Below are 17,815 nucleotides of genomic sequence, written 5' to 3'. Positions count from 1 at the left end.
GAATGCAGACAGATGCTGTGAAAACCCGATCTACCCCACTCTGCCTTCGGATTGGTGGACTTCAGCCTGGTGAGGTCATCAGCTGGAGGAGTCAATGTGCTCTTCGCTCCTCCCAAGATCTCCCTCCCACCTGTTACTGTACAGTAGATGAGCACCTTAGATGGCTGCTCTCGCTGGGGGAAACAGGATCCCAGCCCCACCCCCCACCCCGCCTTCCTATTGGAGTCTCATGTTGTGAACTGTCGATGTTCGTGCTTATTTGTTTGAGGTGTTTTTTTTGCATAGCAAAGCTACGTACGCCCTGTCGGGAGTAACTCTGGAATGCCTTTTTTCCCCTCCCCCAATTTATCCTCATGTAATCCCCTTTTCATCTAAATGAAATGAGCGCCGTTCATGGCTGCTCTCGTGGTCTGCCTGTATCTGTTTTGTCTACGTGTGTGTGTCTAACCTTGGTCAAGCCATGCTGCGGAGTCAAATTCCTATGCTTCGGGACGCTGGAGCACTGGCAATAAAGGTTTTCTGATTCTGATTCTGAATACGCTTAGCTTGGCCTTTTTTCTTTGTCAGTATTTGTCCTTGTTCCATCTGTTAGGGAAGAAAATATAACCAGTTCATGTATTGCCAAAAGGTGAATCTGATAGTAAACGTAGAATATTTTCACACTCCTTGCAGATATCTGACAGTCCACCTGCCCCGATCTGTGCCACGGTTTGGTAGTTGATGTGTCAGGCTGGGGGCTATAGTGTTATTAGTGTTATCACCATTCCTCTAGCTTCTGCATCTATCATTCTGTTATCAGATCACACACAAACACACACACAGGGCATCATCCTCTTTCCTCCTTTAAAACGTATAAGTTCAACTGGGATCTGTGGGTGAAATCCAAATTGTATGCAAATGTGTGTGGACGTGTGTGTGTGCATGCTGCAGAAACCAATACAGAAATTGGTTTTCTAAGAGATCATGCTGGATGATGGGCCTCAGGTGCAGTCTGCTGCTGTTGGAGACCATTTTCTAAGTTTTTATTAAATAATGTAGAGTGTATAATAATAATACATCTGTTCAGACCATTCAAGGTCACTTAGCTGTTCTAACTTACAAATACAGTCGAAACAAGATTAGAATTACAATTATGAGCATAGACTGAAGCAACAGAACCACACCTCAGATTTAGAGAATATAGTTTATTTAACACACTCATTCAAAAGTGCAGGAGAATTAAAATAAGCACAAATGTATTTATTGATCCCAATGTTCCCGTGTAGACCCTAAAGGCATGCACATGCAGCAGCAGCATCGCTGCACAGTGTCTCTGGCGCCAGTAGGAGTGTATGGGAGCTGTTTTACATAAACCACGAGTGAGAAACAAGACTTGTCTGGGAGAGATTAAAGGTAGTCTATACAAGAGATTCTCCAACTTTAAATGATGTGCTAATGAGTTTGTTTTTAAGTTGTTTTTTACTCAACCAACTCTAACCAGGGGTATAAAACTTCCATTTCATGTATTTTAAAATTACATGTAGTTCTACTTTTCTGATGCCAGGGGGCAGCGTAGAGGGGACTGCAGCCTGCAGGGAGCTTCCATACCTGCAGGCTGTTTAATTTGAATATCAAACATATGGCAGCTGCTATGAAACAATCTTCTGTTTTAGGTCAGACGAAGACTCTGAAGGCAACAGGGACATCTGCAGTGAGATTCTGCAGATGAAAGCTCTGGAGAGACTAACTTCTACGGTCAGTGTGTGCATCTAAGAGCTTCAGAAAAGATACCAAAACAAAGCAAAATGAAGCAGATAGTTGGCTCTGTCGTTGTCATGTGCAAATGTTTGCTTTTTTTCCTCTCTCTCTTTCTCCCAGGTACAAAGCGAGTTAGCAGCTGCTCTCGCCCGAAAGACTCGCAAAGCATGTAAGCCAAGACATAGTTGGAGTGTGTGTGTTCATCTAAAACTTTGTTATTTTACCTACTCAATTATCACGATGTTGTGTAACGAACGAGAAACCTTTAACATTAATTTATTTGTTTGCAGTATCAGAGCAGGGCTCTGAGACGACAGAGACAATCCACCAGAAGTCTGGCACACCCAGTGAGGAGAGCAGCCCGGTAACACACTCACCAACACACTTACACACTCACCAACACACACTTACACACTCACCAACACACACTTACACACTCACCAACACACACTTACACACTCACCAACACACATACACACTCACCAACACACATACACACTCACCAACACACATACACACTCACCAACACACTTACACACTCACCAACACACACTTACACACTCACCAACACACACTTACACACTCACCAACACACACATACACACTCACCAACACACTTACACACTCACCAACACACACTTACACTCACCAACACACACTTACACACTCACCAACACACACTTACACACTCACCAACACACATACACACTCACCAACACACTTACACACTCACCAACACACACTTACACACTCACCAACACACACTTACACACTCACCAACACACATACACACTCACCAACACACATACACACTCACCAACACACATACACACTCACCAACATACATACACACTCACCAACACACACTTACACACTCACCAACACACACTTACACACTCACCAACACACACATACACACTCACCAACACACTTACACACTCACCAACACACACTTACACACTCACCAACACACACTTACACACTCACCAACACACTTACACACTCACCAACACACACTTACACACTCACCAACACACTTACACACTCACCAACACACACTTACACACTCACCAACACACTTACACACTCACCAACACACACTTACACACTCACCAACACACACTTACACACTCACCAACACACACTTACACACTCACCAACACACTTACACACTCACCAACACACATACACACTCACCAACACACACTTACACACTCACCAACACACTTACACACTCACCAACACACACTTACACACTCACCAACACACACTTACACACTCACCAACACACACTTACACACTCACCAACACACTCACCAACACACATACACACTCACCAACACACATACACACTCACCAACACACTTACGCACTCACCAACACACACTTACACACTCACCAAAACACATACACACTCACCAACACACTTACACACTCACCAACACACTTACACACTCACCAACACACTTACACACTCACCAACACACACTTACACACTCACCAACACACACTTACACACTCACCAACACACACATACACACTCACCAACACACTTACACACTCACCAACACACACTTACACACTCACCAACACACACTTACACACTCACCAACACACATACACACTCACCAACACACATACACACTCACCAACACACATACACACTCACCAACACACATACACACTCACCAACACACACTTACACACTCACCAACACACACTTACACACTCACCAACACACACATACACACTCACCAACACACTTACACACTCACCAACACACACTTACACACTCACCAACACACACTTACACACTCACCAACACAATTACACACTCACCAACACACACTTACACACTCACCAACACACTTACACACTCACCAACACACTTACACACTCACCAACACACACTTACACACTCACCAACACACTTACACACTCACCAACACACACTTACACACTCACCAACACACACTTACACACTCACCAACACACTTACACACTCACCAACACACACTTACACACTCACCAACACACACTTACACACTCACCAACACACTTACACACTCACCAACACACTTACACACTCACCAACACACATACACACTCACCAACACACACTTACACACTCACCAACACACTTACACACTCACCAACACACATACACACTCACCAACACACTTACACACTCACCAACACACACTTACACACTCACCAACACACACTTACACACTCACCAAAACACATACACACTCACCAACACACTTACACACTCACCAACACACTTACACACTCACCAACACACTTACACACTAACCAACACACTTACACACTCACCAACACACATACACACTCACCAACACACATACACACTCACCAACACACTTACACACTCACCAGCACACACTTACACACTCACCAACACACACTTACACACTCACCAACACACACTTACACACTCACCAACACACATACACACTCACCAACACACATACACACTCACCAACACACTTACACACTCACCAACACACATACACACTCACCAACACACTTACACACTCACTAACACACACTTACACACTCACTAACACACACTTACACACTCACCAACACACACTTACACACTCACCAACACACACTTACACACTCACCAACACACACTTACACACTCACCAACACACATACACACTCACCAACACACATACACACTCACCAACACACTTACACACTCACCAACACACTTACACACTAACCAACACACTTACACACTCACCAACACACATACACACTCACCAACACACACTTACACACTCACCAACACACATACACACTCACCAACACACTTACACACTCACCAACACACACTTACACACTCACCAACACACACTTACACACTCACCAACACACACTTACACACTCACCAACACACTTACACACTCACCAACACACTTACACACTCACCAACACACACTTACACACTCACCAACACACTTACACACTCACCAACACACACTTACACACTCACCAACACACACTTACACACTCACCAACACACATACACACTCACCAACACACACTTACACACTCACCAACACACACTTACACACTCACCAACACACATACACACTCACCAACACACATACACACTCACCAACACACATACACACTCACCAACACACCTACACACTCACCAACACACCTACACACTCACCAGCACACATACACACTCACCAGCACACACAAACACACTCACCAGCACACATACACACTCACCAGCACACACATACACACTCACCAACACACACATACACACTCACCAACACACAAACACACTCACCAACACACTTACACACTCACCAACACACTTACACACTCACCAACACACACTTACACACTCACCAACACACTTACACACTCACCAACACACTTACACACTCACCAACACACACTTACACACTCACCAACACACATACACACTCACCAACACACTTACACACTCACTAACACACACTTACACACTCACCAACACACACTTACACACTCACCAACACACACTTACACACTCACCAACACACACTTACACACTCACCAACACACATACACACTCACCAACACACTTACACACTCACCAACACACTTACACACTAACCAACACACTTACACACTCACCAACACACATACACACTCACCAACACACACTTACACACTCACCAACACACACTTACACACTCACCAACACACATACACACTCACCAACACACTTACACACTCACCAACACACTTACACACTCACCAACACACTTACACACTCACCAGCACACATACACACTCACCAACACACACTTACACACTCACCAACACACACTTACACACTCACCAACACACACTTACACACTCACCAACACACACATACACACTCACCAACACACTTACACACTCACCAACACACATACACACTCACCAACACACACTTACACACTCACCAACACACACTTACACACTCACCAACACACTTACACACTCACCAACACACACTTACACACTCACCAACACACTTACACACTCACCAACACACACTTACACACTCACCAACACACTTACACACTCACCAACACACACTTACACACTCACCAACACACACTTACACACTCACCAACACACTTACACACTCACCAACACACATACACACTCACCAACACACACTTACACACTCACCAACACACTTACACACTCACCAACACACATACACACTCACCAACACACATACACACTCACCAACACACTTACACACTCACCAACACACCTACACACTCACCAGCACACATACACACTCACCAGCACACACATACACACTCACCAACACACACAAACACACTCACCAACACACATACACACTCACCAGCACACACATACACACTCACCAACACACACAAACACACTCACCAACACACATACACACTCACCAGCACACACATACACACTCACCAACACACACAAACACACTCACCAACACACATACACACTCACCAGCACACACATACACACTCACCAACACACACTTACACACTCACCAACACACTTACACACTCACCAACACACTTACACACTCACCAACACACACTTACACACTCACCAACACACTTACACACTCACCAACACACACTTACACACTCACCAACACACACTTACACACTCACCAACACACATACACACTCACCAACACACACTTACACACTCACCAACACACTTACACACTCACCAACACACATACACACTCACCAACACACATACACACTCACCAACACACATACACACTCACCAACACACCTACACACTCACCAACACACCTACACACTCACCAGCACACATACACACTCACCAGCACACACAAACACACTCACCAGCACACATACACACTCACCAGCACACACATACACACTCACCAACACACACATACACACTCACCAACACACAAACACACTCACCAACACACTTACACACTCACCAACACACTTACACACTCACCAACACACACTTACACACTCACCAACACACTTACACACTCACCAACACACACTTACACACTCACCAACACACATACACACTCACCAACACACTTACACACTCACTAACACACACTTACACACTCACCAACACACACTTACACACTCACCAACACACACTTACACACTCACCAACACACACTTACACACTCACCAACACACATACACACTCACCAACACACTTACACACTCACCAACACACTTACACACTAACCAACACACTTACACACTCACCAACACACATACACACTCACCAACACACACTTACACACTCACCAACACACACTTACACACTCACCAACACACATACACACTCACCAACACACTTACACACTCACCAACACACTTACACACTCACCAACACACTTACACACTCACCAGCACACATACACACTCACCAACACACACTTACACACTCACCAACACACACTTACACACTCACCAACACACACTTACACACTCACCAACACACACATACACACTCACCAACACACTTACACACTCACCAACACACATACACACTCACCAACACACACTTACACACTCACCAACACACACTTACACACTCACCAACACACTTACACACTCACCAACACACACTTACACACTCACCAACACACTTACACACTCACCAACACACACTTACACACTCACCAACACACTTACACACTCACCAACACACACTTACACACTCACCAACACACACTTACACACTCACCAACACACTTACACACTCACCAACACACATACACACTCACCAACACACACTTACACACTCACCAACACACTTACACACTCACCAACACACATACACACTCACCAACACACATACACACTCACCAACACACTTACACACTCACCAACACACCTACACACTCACCAGCACACATACACACTCACCAGCACACACATACACACTCACCAACACACACAAACACACTCACCAACACACATACACACTCACCAGCACACACATACACACTCACCAACACACACAAACACACTCACCAACACACATACACACTCACCAGCACACACATACACACTCACCAACACACACAAACACACTCACCAACACACATACACACTCACCAGCACACACATACACACTCACCAACACACACAAACACACTCACCAACACACATACACACTCACCAGCACACACATACACACTCACCAACACACCTACACACTTATACAACATCTGCAGGGTTCCAGCTGTAGCCAGCCCGATCAGTTCGAACACAGCACCACATAATGGCTCTTTTTTAAAGGTCACTTGAGGATACGTTTAATGCAAGTGGAGGTATGAAGATACCACAGCCTAACTTAGAAAATGGGGTCAGTGCAAATTGAGGCCTGTTTGCTCTCACCTACCATGTCTCTACAGTTAAAACCTCTTTCTCTCAATAAATTATTCATTCTCTCATCAGATCAGGGAGACTTGGAGGGGATGGGAAAACCAGAACCTTCCATGTAAAAGTTTTAAACCACCCATTCTTTCTTTTTTTTGGCTTCTAAGGAGTCTTTCAGACTTTCTTTTACTCTTTTTTTAGGTTCTTTGATGAGTTTATCTTCAGACCTTCTGAAGGTTTAGTCATCAGAGTCAGTAACAGAAATCATGAATCGCAACCTAGAAGCATAAAGCCTTTCTATCGCCGCTAACACTTGCTTTATGTTAACCTTATTTTGCAGAAACAGGTTTTTATCAGTTAACGGGTAGAAATAACTTTAAATGACCTGTATTTGTATAGTGCCTTAGGGGATGTAGAACCCGCCAAGGCACTTCACAACACATTCAGTCATCCATCCATTCACACACACATTCACACGCTGGTGGGAATGAGCTACGATGTAGCCACAGCTGCCCTGGGGTGCACTGACAGAGGCGAGGCCTGCCGAACACAGGTGCCACTGGTCCCTCCGACCACCACCAGCAGGGAAGGTGGGTTAAGTGTCTTGCTCAAGGACACAACAGCAGCATTCTCTGGTTGGAGCCTGAAAGGAACCTACAACCTTCCAATTACTGGACAACCCGCTCTACCTCCTGAGCTACTGCTGTTCCTTAAATTCAAGCTCGATAGTGAATTATCAGAGACAATCACATATTTACAAGTGATAAATGCTGTACAACACCACATCACAGCCCTGTCCAGTGTGTGCTGAACATCAGATTGATCCTGAAGCCCCTCGGGTGGATTTGATAACCACGGCTGATTATAGTTGTAACTGGGTAGATCCCATGTGTCGATAAATACCTAGGACAACTAAACACATTCAGCTATGAGAGGTCAAGGACACAGTGGAGTCCAGGTGCTTAAAACTCCCAAAAGCTGAAATGTAGTTGATAATAATTTAGTTTAGTTTAGAGGGTGATCAATATTGTTTTTTCTATCGCCAATACTGATGCAGATATGTAGAGGTCATGGTCTGCCAATGGCCAACATGTGCTGCAGATATGTGATGCCTATGTTCATGGCTGATATCTAGATGATTTTCACTTATTGTCACTCTAAAATGTCGCTAATGACATCAGCTGATGCACAACATTCCTGAAGCTGAATCAGTTGTTGAACTCTGAATTTAACCAACTGTTGAATCTTAATTTTGTGCACGATTCTGTTAAAATCAGACATCTAACAGAGGTTCGTTTACAAGTGATAAATGCTGTACAACACCACATCACATCACTGACCATGTATACATATATATACATAACCTCATATATACAAAACTGGTAAATGAAAAGAAATGTTTTTGTTGAAATTTAATGTTTAGAGCATGTTTTAGTCGGGAAAATTAATACACATCTAAATTAAATTCTGCAGCAACATTGGGCTGCCCGGAGATGTGGCCAATGCCCCCCCCCCCACACACACACACACGGCAGGTCTTGGTGTGTTCTGTGTCCAGAACAGGACGTTGAGAACAGGTTTACAGGAAGCAGAGAGGGACATGGGTGTGTGCATGTGGTTCTTCCACAAGATGAGATATGTTATGGGGGAACGGGGGTCCCTGTAAAACAAAGTAAACAATATTGTGTGTGTAGCTCTGCTAAAGCAGGGTACTGTGGGAAGACACGCTAACAGGAAGGTAGCCCGACTCAGCCAAAGGAAACAACCCCTTCTTTCTCTCTTCCAAGGAAAATAAACCGTCCAGGCTACCACCACTGGTGATAACATCACACAAGCAGCTCATAAGGGAATACAAACTGTCTGAGAAAACACTGCTTTCCCACTTAATCCTTTAGATGTTTTGATCAAATTATAATCCTCCTTTCTTCATATTTCAGTTTCTTCTTTAAAGCCAGCATTGATCTTCAACTTTAAATTCACCTCAGTGGAAATACCAGGACAGTGACACATGTTGACCTGACTAAAGAGGGAGGGAACCTACACACACACACACACACACACACACACACACACACACACACACACACACACACACACACCTCACACAGACGCCCTATCCCGCCCACTTACTACTAATCACAGACTCGCACTCTTTCTGTGACACAGAGCAGCCCGGCTCACACAGAGAGAAGTGCAACAGATGAAAGGAATAACCGACTCTAATAGATGGAAAGAATAGAGGAGAAGAAAGAATAACCAAGAGAACAAGATCACCAGAGAGCACCGGGATTAACTTTTATTCTCTTTTCTCTCGCATGGACAGAAAGAGGCACATTCAGCCTTTTGTTGCATCACATCTGGATTATGCCTGACTTGCTTCTGTATTCAGACTAATTGAACTGCATTGACTTCAGCCCCTCAGTCAAACTTTTGAGTGTCTCTAGCATGTCCTGGGACTGTGGTCTGAGATATATCTTCATGCCCCCTGTGCTGCAGCTTGGCGGAGTGTGTGCATTACGGGATGGCGGTGGCAGCGGCAGTGGAGGAATGGGGAACGGATGCAGCCGTGAGGAGCTGACCAGCCGGCTAGGACTGGAGGCTGTGCAGCGACTGGCCAAAGACGGCTGTCGGCTGCTGCAGAACCACAACTACCGTCTACCAGACAGGAACCAAGCGGTCAGTAGAGTCTGGACACTGAGGCTTTAACACCATGATGACGATATTCTTCAGACTCTTAACATGTAATCTGCAGAACAAGTTGTGGCTGTGTGGTTAGCATGAGTGGGATGTAATAGACGTCATGTGGTGTCATTACTACCGTCACTTTCTAAACACACATTCACCTCAGGTCAGAGTTCGTCATGGATTTATAGAGGTCAGTTCTCACTAGCATCATCATGATTGGTGTTTTTGTCACTCAAAGTATGAATGACAGTATAAAAGATGTGTGTGTATGCACGCATTGTGTGTGTGTGTACGCGAGTGCGTGTACATCTGTGTGTGTGCATGCATGTGTGTGTGTGTGTGCATGCATGTGTGTGTGTGTGTGTGTATGTGTGTACGTGTATGTGTGTACGTGTGTGTATAAGCGCTCTGTGGCAAGCTGACTCGGTGTGTGCTCATAATGAGTGGGTTGTTGTACTGTATAATCCCACTCTATGGCACACCTAAGGGCAGAAAATGAAGCGAACGCTGGCTGGTTTCACGCTGCATCACGACACACTTTTTTGTTAAAGCTCATCACCTCAGTGAGTTCTTCTGAAGACCAGCTGCAGGAATTTTCTAGTGTGCATATTTTCGCTTTCGTTCCTCCACAATAATACAAAACAAGATGGCACAAAGATATGCAGAAATGTTAAAGCTATGATGCAGTGCCAAGAGGGTTTAATTAGGCTCTACAGAAACAGATGCTGTGAAATTGCAAACCACAATCTATTCTCACTCAGAATAATTCAGGGTACATCACTGCAAATCCTTTTTATTGGCCTTTTTCAGAATATCAAAGCTTTTGCAAACATATGTTTCAGTTGTTGCACACACTGGATCTGTTTTATATGATTCCGTTGAAGCACAGTAACTGTATATCTTTAAAGTGGTACTTCACCAAAAAAAAATATATCTATATCTATCTATCTATCTATCTATCTATCTATCTATCTATCTATCTATCTATCTATCTATCTATCTATCTATCTATCTATCTATCTATCTATCTATCTATCTATCTATCTATCTATCTATCTATCTATCTATCTATCTATCTATCTATCTATCTATCTATCTATCTATCTATCTATCTATCTATCTATCTATCTATCTATCTATCTATCTATCTATCTATCTATCTATCTATCTATCTATATTCCTAATTATATTTAATCACTCTGGGTTTAACATGCAGGCTGAGCATTAAAATAGTGTTCTACACCTGTTTTCCGCATTAGCTTCCGATAACAGGGCTCTGCGATATGGAAAAATCCCTATCAAGACATTAATTTTCATACTGATCAATATCAATCAGGATATTAAACAAATAGCTATTTTTTGGCAATCTTGAATATTCTATTATATTTTAAATTGAGATAAGAAGATGTCAAATGGTAATTTTTTATAGTTTAATTTTCAAAAGCTGAATAAACTTTATATAACTGTTTTAGATTAATAAGAGGTTATTTTAAACTAAAACCTTCAAGTTAGAGAACAGAACTCAATAAAACAGACTTATTTTAAATATAGTTTCCTTAGGAATAAACAATAATAAAAAATAAAAGGTAGAAAACAATCAGTGTTTTATGTCAGTGAAAATTTAAGAAAAAATTCAAAACAATAAAATGGACATCATCTATGCTCAGAAAGAACAGAATTTTAAATTTTGTAGTTCTATTTTGTCTAGTCTTAGCCATTAAGCTAGCTGCTATTGGAAGGGTGATCTCAGCATCAGCCAATCATGAAGAGCTTAAATGTAAGCCCACCAATAGTGGGTACCCCCGTGGGTATATAAGTGGAGCGACTCCACTGTTCACCTCCCCTATCTCTTCAAGTCGAGCTTAAGAGCTATTATTAAAGAGCATTATCCAAGAGAAAATTATTCTACTCACCAACCATGTCCAGCGACGTCAGGACCTGCCCGGCCTGCCAAACGGGCTTCATCTCCAGCGGTGTCCTTCACGCCAAATGTCTCAGGGCTCCTCACACTGGCCTGGCCTTTACCCCTCAGGCCTCGTACCCGTTTTGTGCCGCTCTGCCCATAGCTGAAAAAATCCGCCGGGTCGAGTACTTCACCTCCACTGCCAATGAGGAATTTCCGGTGGCTGACACGTACTCGCTGGACAAAGCCTTACAGTTCTTCAATGTCGGTCTGGAGCCGGCTGGCTCCAACCGACTAGAAGTTGACAGCGACCTTGAGGAATACGACGAGGCTGGCTGCCATAGCCCTTCATCCCTCCTGGAAAACATGGAGGTCGACGAGCCTCCCTCAGCAGGTTCCTCTGCTCTAGTACCTTCACGCTCCTCCCTGCCAGCAGTCAGAGCACTGCTCCAGGAGCTACTGGTCATCATCTCCGTGTTCCGCAAGGAGCTAGCCGTCCCAGAACCGGCTCCACCTGAAGCAGATGATTTGGCGGGAAGTTTTGGGGCTACACAAACATGCTGTCCAGACCCCATCTGGCCATCTCGCTTCCCCGGTGCCATGAGCTGCTGGTCCGCCGCCTTCTCCGAGCCTGCTAAGCTCAAAGCACTAGTCTCCACATATGGGCCCATAACCAAAGTTGAGGGCTTCTCCGACAAGGGCAGTCCAACCGTTCCTCCACTGGAGCCAGACCTGGCCTCGCTGTTTGGCGCCAAGATCCACCTCGCTGGCCAGTGAGCAGTTCCCGCTTCCAAACATGACCAGCTCCTGGCACGTCTCACCGATCGCACACACCAGTGCGCCTTCCAGACCAGCGCTGCAGGAAATAACATCGCCCTTCTTGCCTTTGGCATCTCCAAAATGGTAGAAGAGCTCAAGGCTCCCGACGAGTCAAAAAACATCATTAGCAAGACTGCTTATGCCATTCTCAATCTGTGCACTGCTGTACTCACCGGTTCTGCTTGCATTGCTGCCTGGCAAACCCTTATCCAGCGGGCCTTGTGGCTCAAGGCCCTGCCCTCCATTCCTAAACACCTGCACAGAGAAATGCTGGAAGGCCCCATCACCTCTGACGTTCTGTTTGGTCCCCATCTGAGGAGCGCCATCGAGAGAGCTCAAAAGACAGCTGAACTGTCAGCCACTTTGAGAGACCTGGTCTGCCCCCGGTCCACCTCTCACTCTGGCCGCTCCTCCAGAGGATGGGACAAACACCAGGGCCAGCGGGGAAATTTCAAACGCCCAGCTGCGCCACCTGCCCCTCGGAGCCGGCCTTCTGCTTCGGCTCCACCTCAGCGGGACCAGAAATCTGACAACCAATGGTTCAGAAAGAACCAGCAGATATCATCCTGGCCTTCTCAGTCACAAGAACCTTGCCGAAAGCAACCAAGAAAATGACTTGGTGGGGGAATGTGTGTGTTAATGACTGTAATGTTAACTCTGTGGCTGATGTTGTTTTTGAAAAAAACCCAAACAACGTTATATTGAGAGCAAAATCCTAGTCCTCTGCAGAATCTTCTGCTGAATCCTCACACATGTTCCCCACACCAAACACTGTGAAACACCTGCATGTTCACACAGTCAATCACATGACATGCCCACAGTCAGCTGTAAAGGTGCGTTCCATTTGCACGCCGGTCCTAGCTTCCAGCCAGGCCCAACACATCCTGCTCCCCCCACAACTTAGGGTGGGATGGGATGTCATGACGCTATCGCGACCACGCGTGGCGTCACAGTGCGCGGCTCCATCCGCTGGCACTTTATTGTCCCCATGCACGGGCCCGGCTCCCAATCGTCCTTTATCTTTGGACACCACGCTCCGCTGTGCAAATCAGCCTCTCCCAGCTGTTTCACACTCGCGCTTTCGAGCGCAGCCCTCCATGGGTCGCTCCCAGTTCTCTTCTGGTGCGACCAACGGCGGTAAGGGCATGAACCCAGTCCTTAGATATAGTTCAGGTGACCTCGAAGACGCGTCCACTGTTGGAACACGCACAAGTATGGCGCCACCTTTGTCACATAAACAAATGGATATCGGACACCATTCATTATGGTCACACACTCCATTTTCAGTCCACCCCTCCTCCCTTCAACGAGATTGTGGAGACGGAACTCACATCACAGGAACAATCTCAGGCCCTAGAGCTGGAGCTATGGGAACTTCTGTCCAAAGAAGCCATTTCCCAAGTTCCTCGCAGGCAAGAAACCTCGAGCTTCTACTCCCGCTACTTTGTAGTACCGAAAAAGTCAGGAGGAATGAGACTAATACTCGACCTTTCCCTGTTCAACTGCTCCATAGCAGTGATGCATTTCCGCATGTTAACAATGAGACAAGTCCTAGAAGTCTTTTTCAACCACTGTGCCGCGGCACACTTGTGTGCCGTGAGAGGTCGTTAGGTGTGCCGTGGAAAATTATCCAATTTCACCTTATTTGTCTGAAGATATTTTTTCAAACAAATGTATTATTATCGGCAAATAATATGCCGTTGAGTGTGCTGTAGTAGTGACTGGCAGTGTGAAGACGAGTCCTTACCACTAGATGGCAGCATTGTATTGCATTGAACATTAAGACAAGATAATTAGTTATGCATGAATGTGACAGGTAGCGGTGACAGCATTTTGGCTAGCAATACTGCAGTGACAGGGATGGAGAAGTTTTTGAAAAGGAAAAATTATAGCTCAGAACTGGGCCCTGAATAAAATTCAGACCTAGATGAAGGCCCTAGTGGAGGTCAAAAGAAGGCAAATACGGTGAGCTCGGTGGGGAAATACAGAGAGAGCTACGTTTCGTTTGGATTCGCTTTCACCGAGGATGAAACGAGACCAACTCCGTTGTGCTTGGTGTGTAGTGAAAAGCTATCCAACAGTGCTATGATGCCAAGCAAGCTTAAATGCCATCTCCAAACAAAACACCCTTCACTTCAAAACAAGAATGCAGACTATTTTGTTCGCCTGCGTAAAAACACAGAGAAACGGGCATCTTTTATGAAAAAACCACAAAGGTAAATGAGAGAGCTCTTAAAGCTAGCTACCACGTAGCTGAACTTGTAGCCAAATCAAAAGTCCCACACGGTGGCAGAGACATTAATATTACCTGCCTGCAAAGCCATTGTAAATGAGATGCTAGGACCTGAAGCAGTAAAAGAAATAGCCAAAGTCCCTCTCTCAGATAACACAATGTCCAGACGTATTGATGACATGTCTGCTGACATTGAAAGTGTGGTTTTGGAAAAGATCTGTATCGCTGAGAAATTTGCGTTGCAGCTTGACGAGTGTACAGATATTAGTGGACATGCTCAACTATTGGCCAATGTGCGTTTTGTGGTTGGAGACGCAATAAGAGAAAACTTCCTATTTTGCAGAGTGTTGCTACGGGATCACCCTTCCAAAGATCGAGAAAACTTCCTATTTTGCAGAGTGTTGCCAGAAAAGACAACAGGAGAGGAAATTTTTCAGGTCACATCAGAATATCTTGAACAAGGAGGACTTAAGTGGGAAAACTGTAAGAGTGTCTGCATTGATGGAGCTGCAGCCATGGTCGGGCGCACTACAGGCTTTGTGAGCAGAGAGAAGGAAAGAAACCCAGATGTGATTGTTACGAACTGTTTCTTACACCGTGAGGCCCTCATGACTAAGACTTTACCAGAAGAGCTAGCCCCTGTGCTGAATGATGTTGTGCACGTGGTAAACTTTGTAAAGACACGGCCTGTGAAAAGCCGCATATTTGCTTCTTTGTGTGAGGAAATGGGAGCGGAGCATAAGGCCTTGCTGTTCCATACAGAAGTCCGATGGTTGTCGCGCGGCAAGGTGCTGGCTCGTGTGTATGAGCGGTGGGAGGAACTTAGAGGGTATTTGAAAAATGAGGGGTCCGATTACGCAAAGCTGCTTTCAAATGATGAGTGGTGTGCAAAGCTGGCATACCTGGCGGATATTTTTCAACATCTAAATGAACTAAACTCATGAATGCAAGGCCGAAATGAAAACTGGCTCACAAGTACGGATAAAATAAATGGATTCCGTTCAAAGGTTACCTCTGGCAGCAACATGTGGAAAGTGGCAACCTTGAAATGTTCCCACTCACCAAGAAATGGCAAGATGTTCACACTGCTGCATTGTGTGAAATAACAGGCAAACATTTAACAACTCTGGAGGAGAAGATGTCTTTTTATTTCTCTTCAGCCTTCACTGAATGCCTCGACTGAGTTAGGGACCCATACAGCTCAGCAGTTCTTGGAAACGACATGACTCGGCAGGAGCAGGAGGAACTGACTGACCTGAGACAAAATTGTGGTATAAAGCTAAGCTTTGCTGATCTACCTTTGGACAGTTTTTGGTTGACTGCTGCCCAGCAGTTCCCCATTCTGGCAAACAAAGCCATTTTGACATAGCTCCCATTTTCCATAACATATCTGTGTGAAGTGAGCTTCTCAAGTCCGACTGCTTTAAAAACTAAAAACAGAGAGAGACTGAGAGTGGTTGGGGAAGAGCTTCGTGTGCGTCTTTCTTCCATTCCTGCCAGGATATCAGCTCTGTGTTCATCCAAACAGGCACAGGTTTCACACCAAGTGAGTAAAAAACAATGAGATTGACATTTTGTACATGCAAGTCTTCATAATTATCTGTGTGGAACAGTGAAATATTTTCCATAAATATTATTGGTTCTGTGAGAATATGCATTATTTTCTATATTACTGCTAGCAGAAGGCTTTAAGACAGAAATTGATTGCAAAACACTTTGAAGTTTTCTATTATCTCTTTAGGTTTAAGACCACATTGTTGTGGAATTTCATGTTCCAGCTCTGTTTTTGAAGTGGACATGTTAAGTGCACTTTCTATTCAAAAGAATAAATAAAAAGATGATTAAAATACTTTTTTGTGTCTAATTGATTCTAATTCAAGACAAAATGACTATATTGTTAATAATACAGGCGGCTACAGAGTATCTTTTTTTTTTTTTACATTTTTGGTTGGTGGTGTGCCTTGTAATTTTTTTAAATAACAATATGTACCTTGGCTCAAAAAAGGTTGAAAAACACTG

General features: G+C 44.6%; 1 protein-coding gene across 1 annotated transcript in view; it reads left to right on the top strand.

The window, feature by feature from the left end:
- rapgef5a (Rap guanine nucleotide exchange factor (GEF) 5a) overlaps positions 1–17,815 on the top strand; it is a 70,060-nt gene that overhangs the window by 29,653 nt on the left and 22,592 nt on the right. The window contains exons 6-9 of the mRNA XM_054744675.2: positions 1,653–1,734; positions 1,858–1,906; positions 2,028–2,101; positions 10,653–10,832. Coding sequence (XP_054600650.2) covers positions 1,653–1,734; positions 1,858–1,906; positions 2,028–2,101; positions 10,653–10,832 — 385 coding nt within the window. The remainder of the gene's footprint in view (positions 1–1,652; positions 1,735–1,857; positions 1,907–2,027; positions 2,102–10,652; positions 10,833–17,815) is intronic.

This window comes from Nothobranchius furzeri, chromosome 11, assembly GCF_043380555.1.
Source record: "Nothobranchius furzeri strain GRZ-AD chromosome 11, NfurGRZ-RIMD1, whole genome shotgun sequence".
NCBI classification, from domain to species: domain Eukaryota; kingdom Metazoa; phylum Chordata; class Actinopteri; order Cyprinodontiformes; family Nothobranchiidae; genus Nothobranchius; species Nothobranchius furzeri.
Note: the sequence above shows the minus strand (reverse complement) of the source record. Positions and strands in the feature narration are given on the sequence as shown.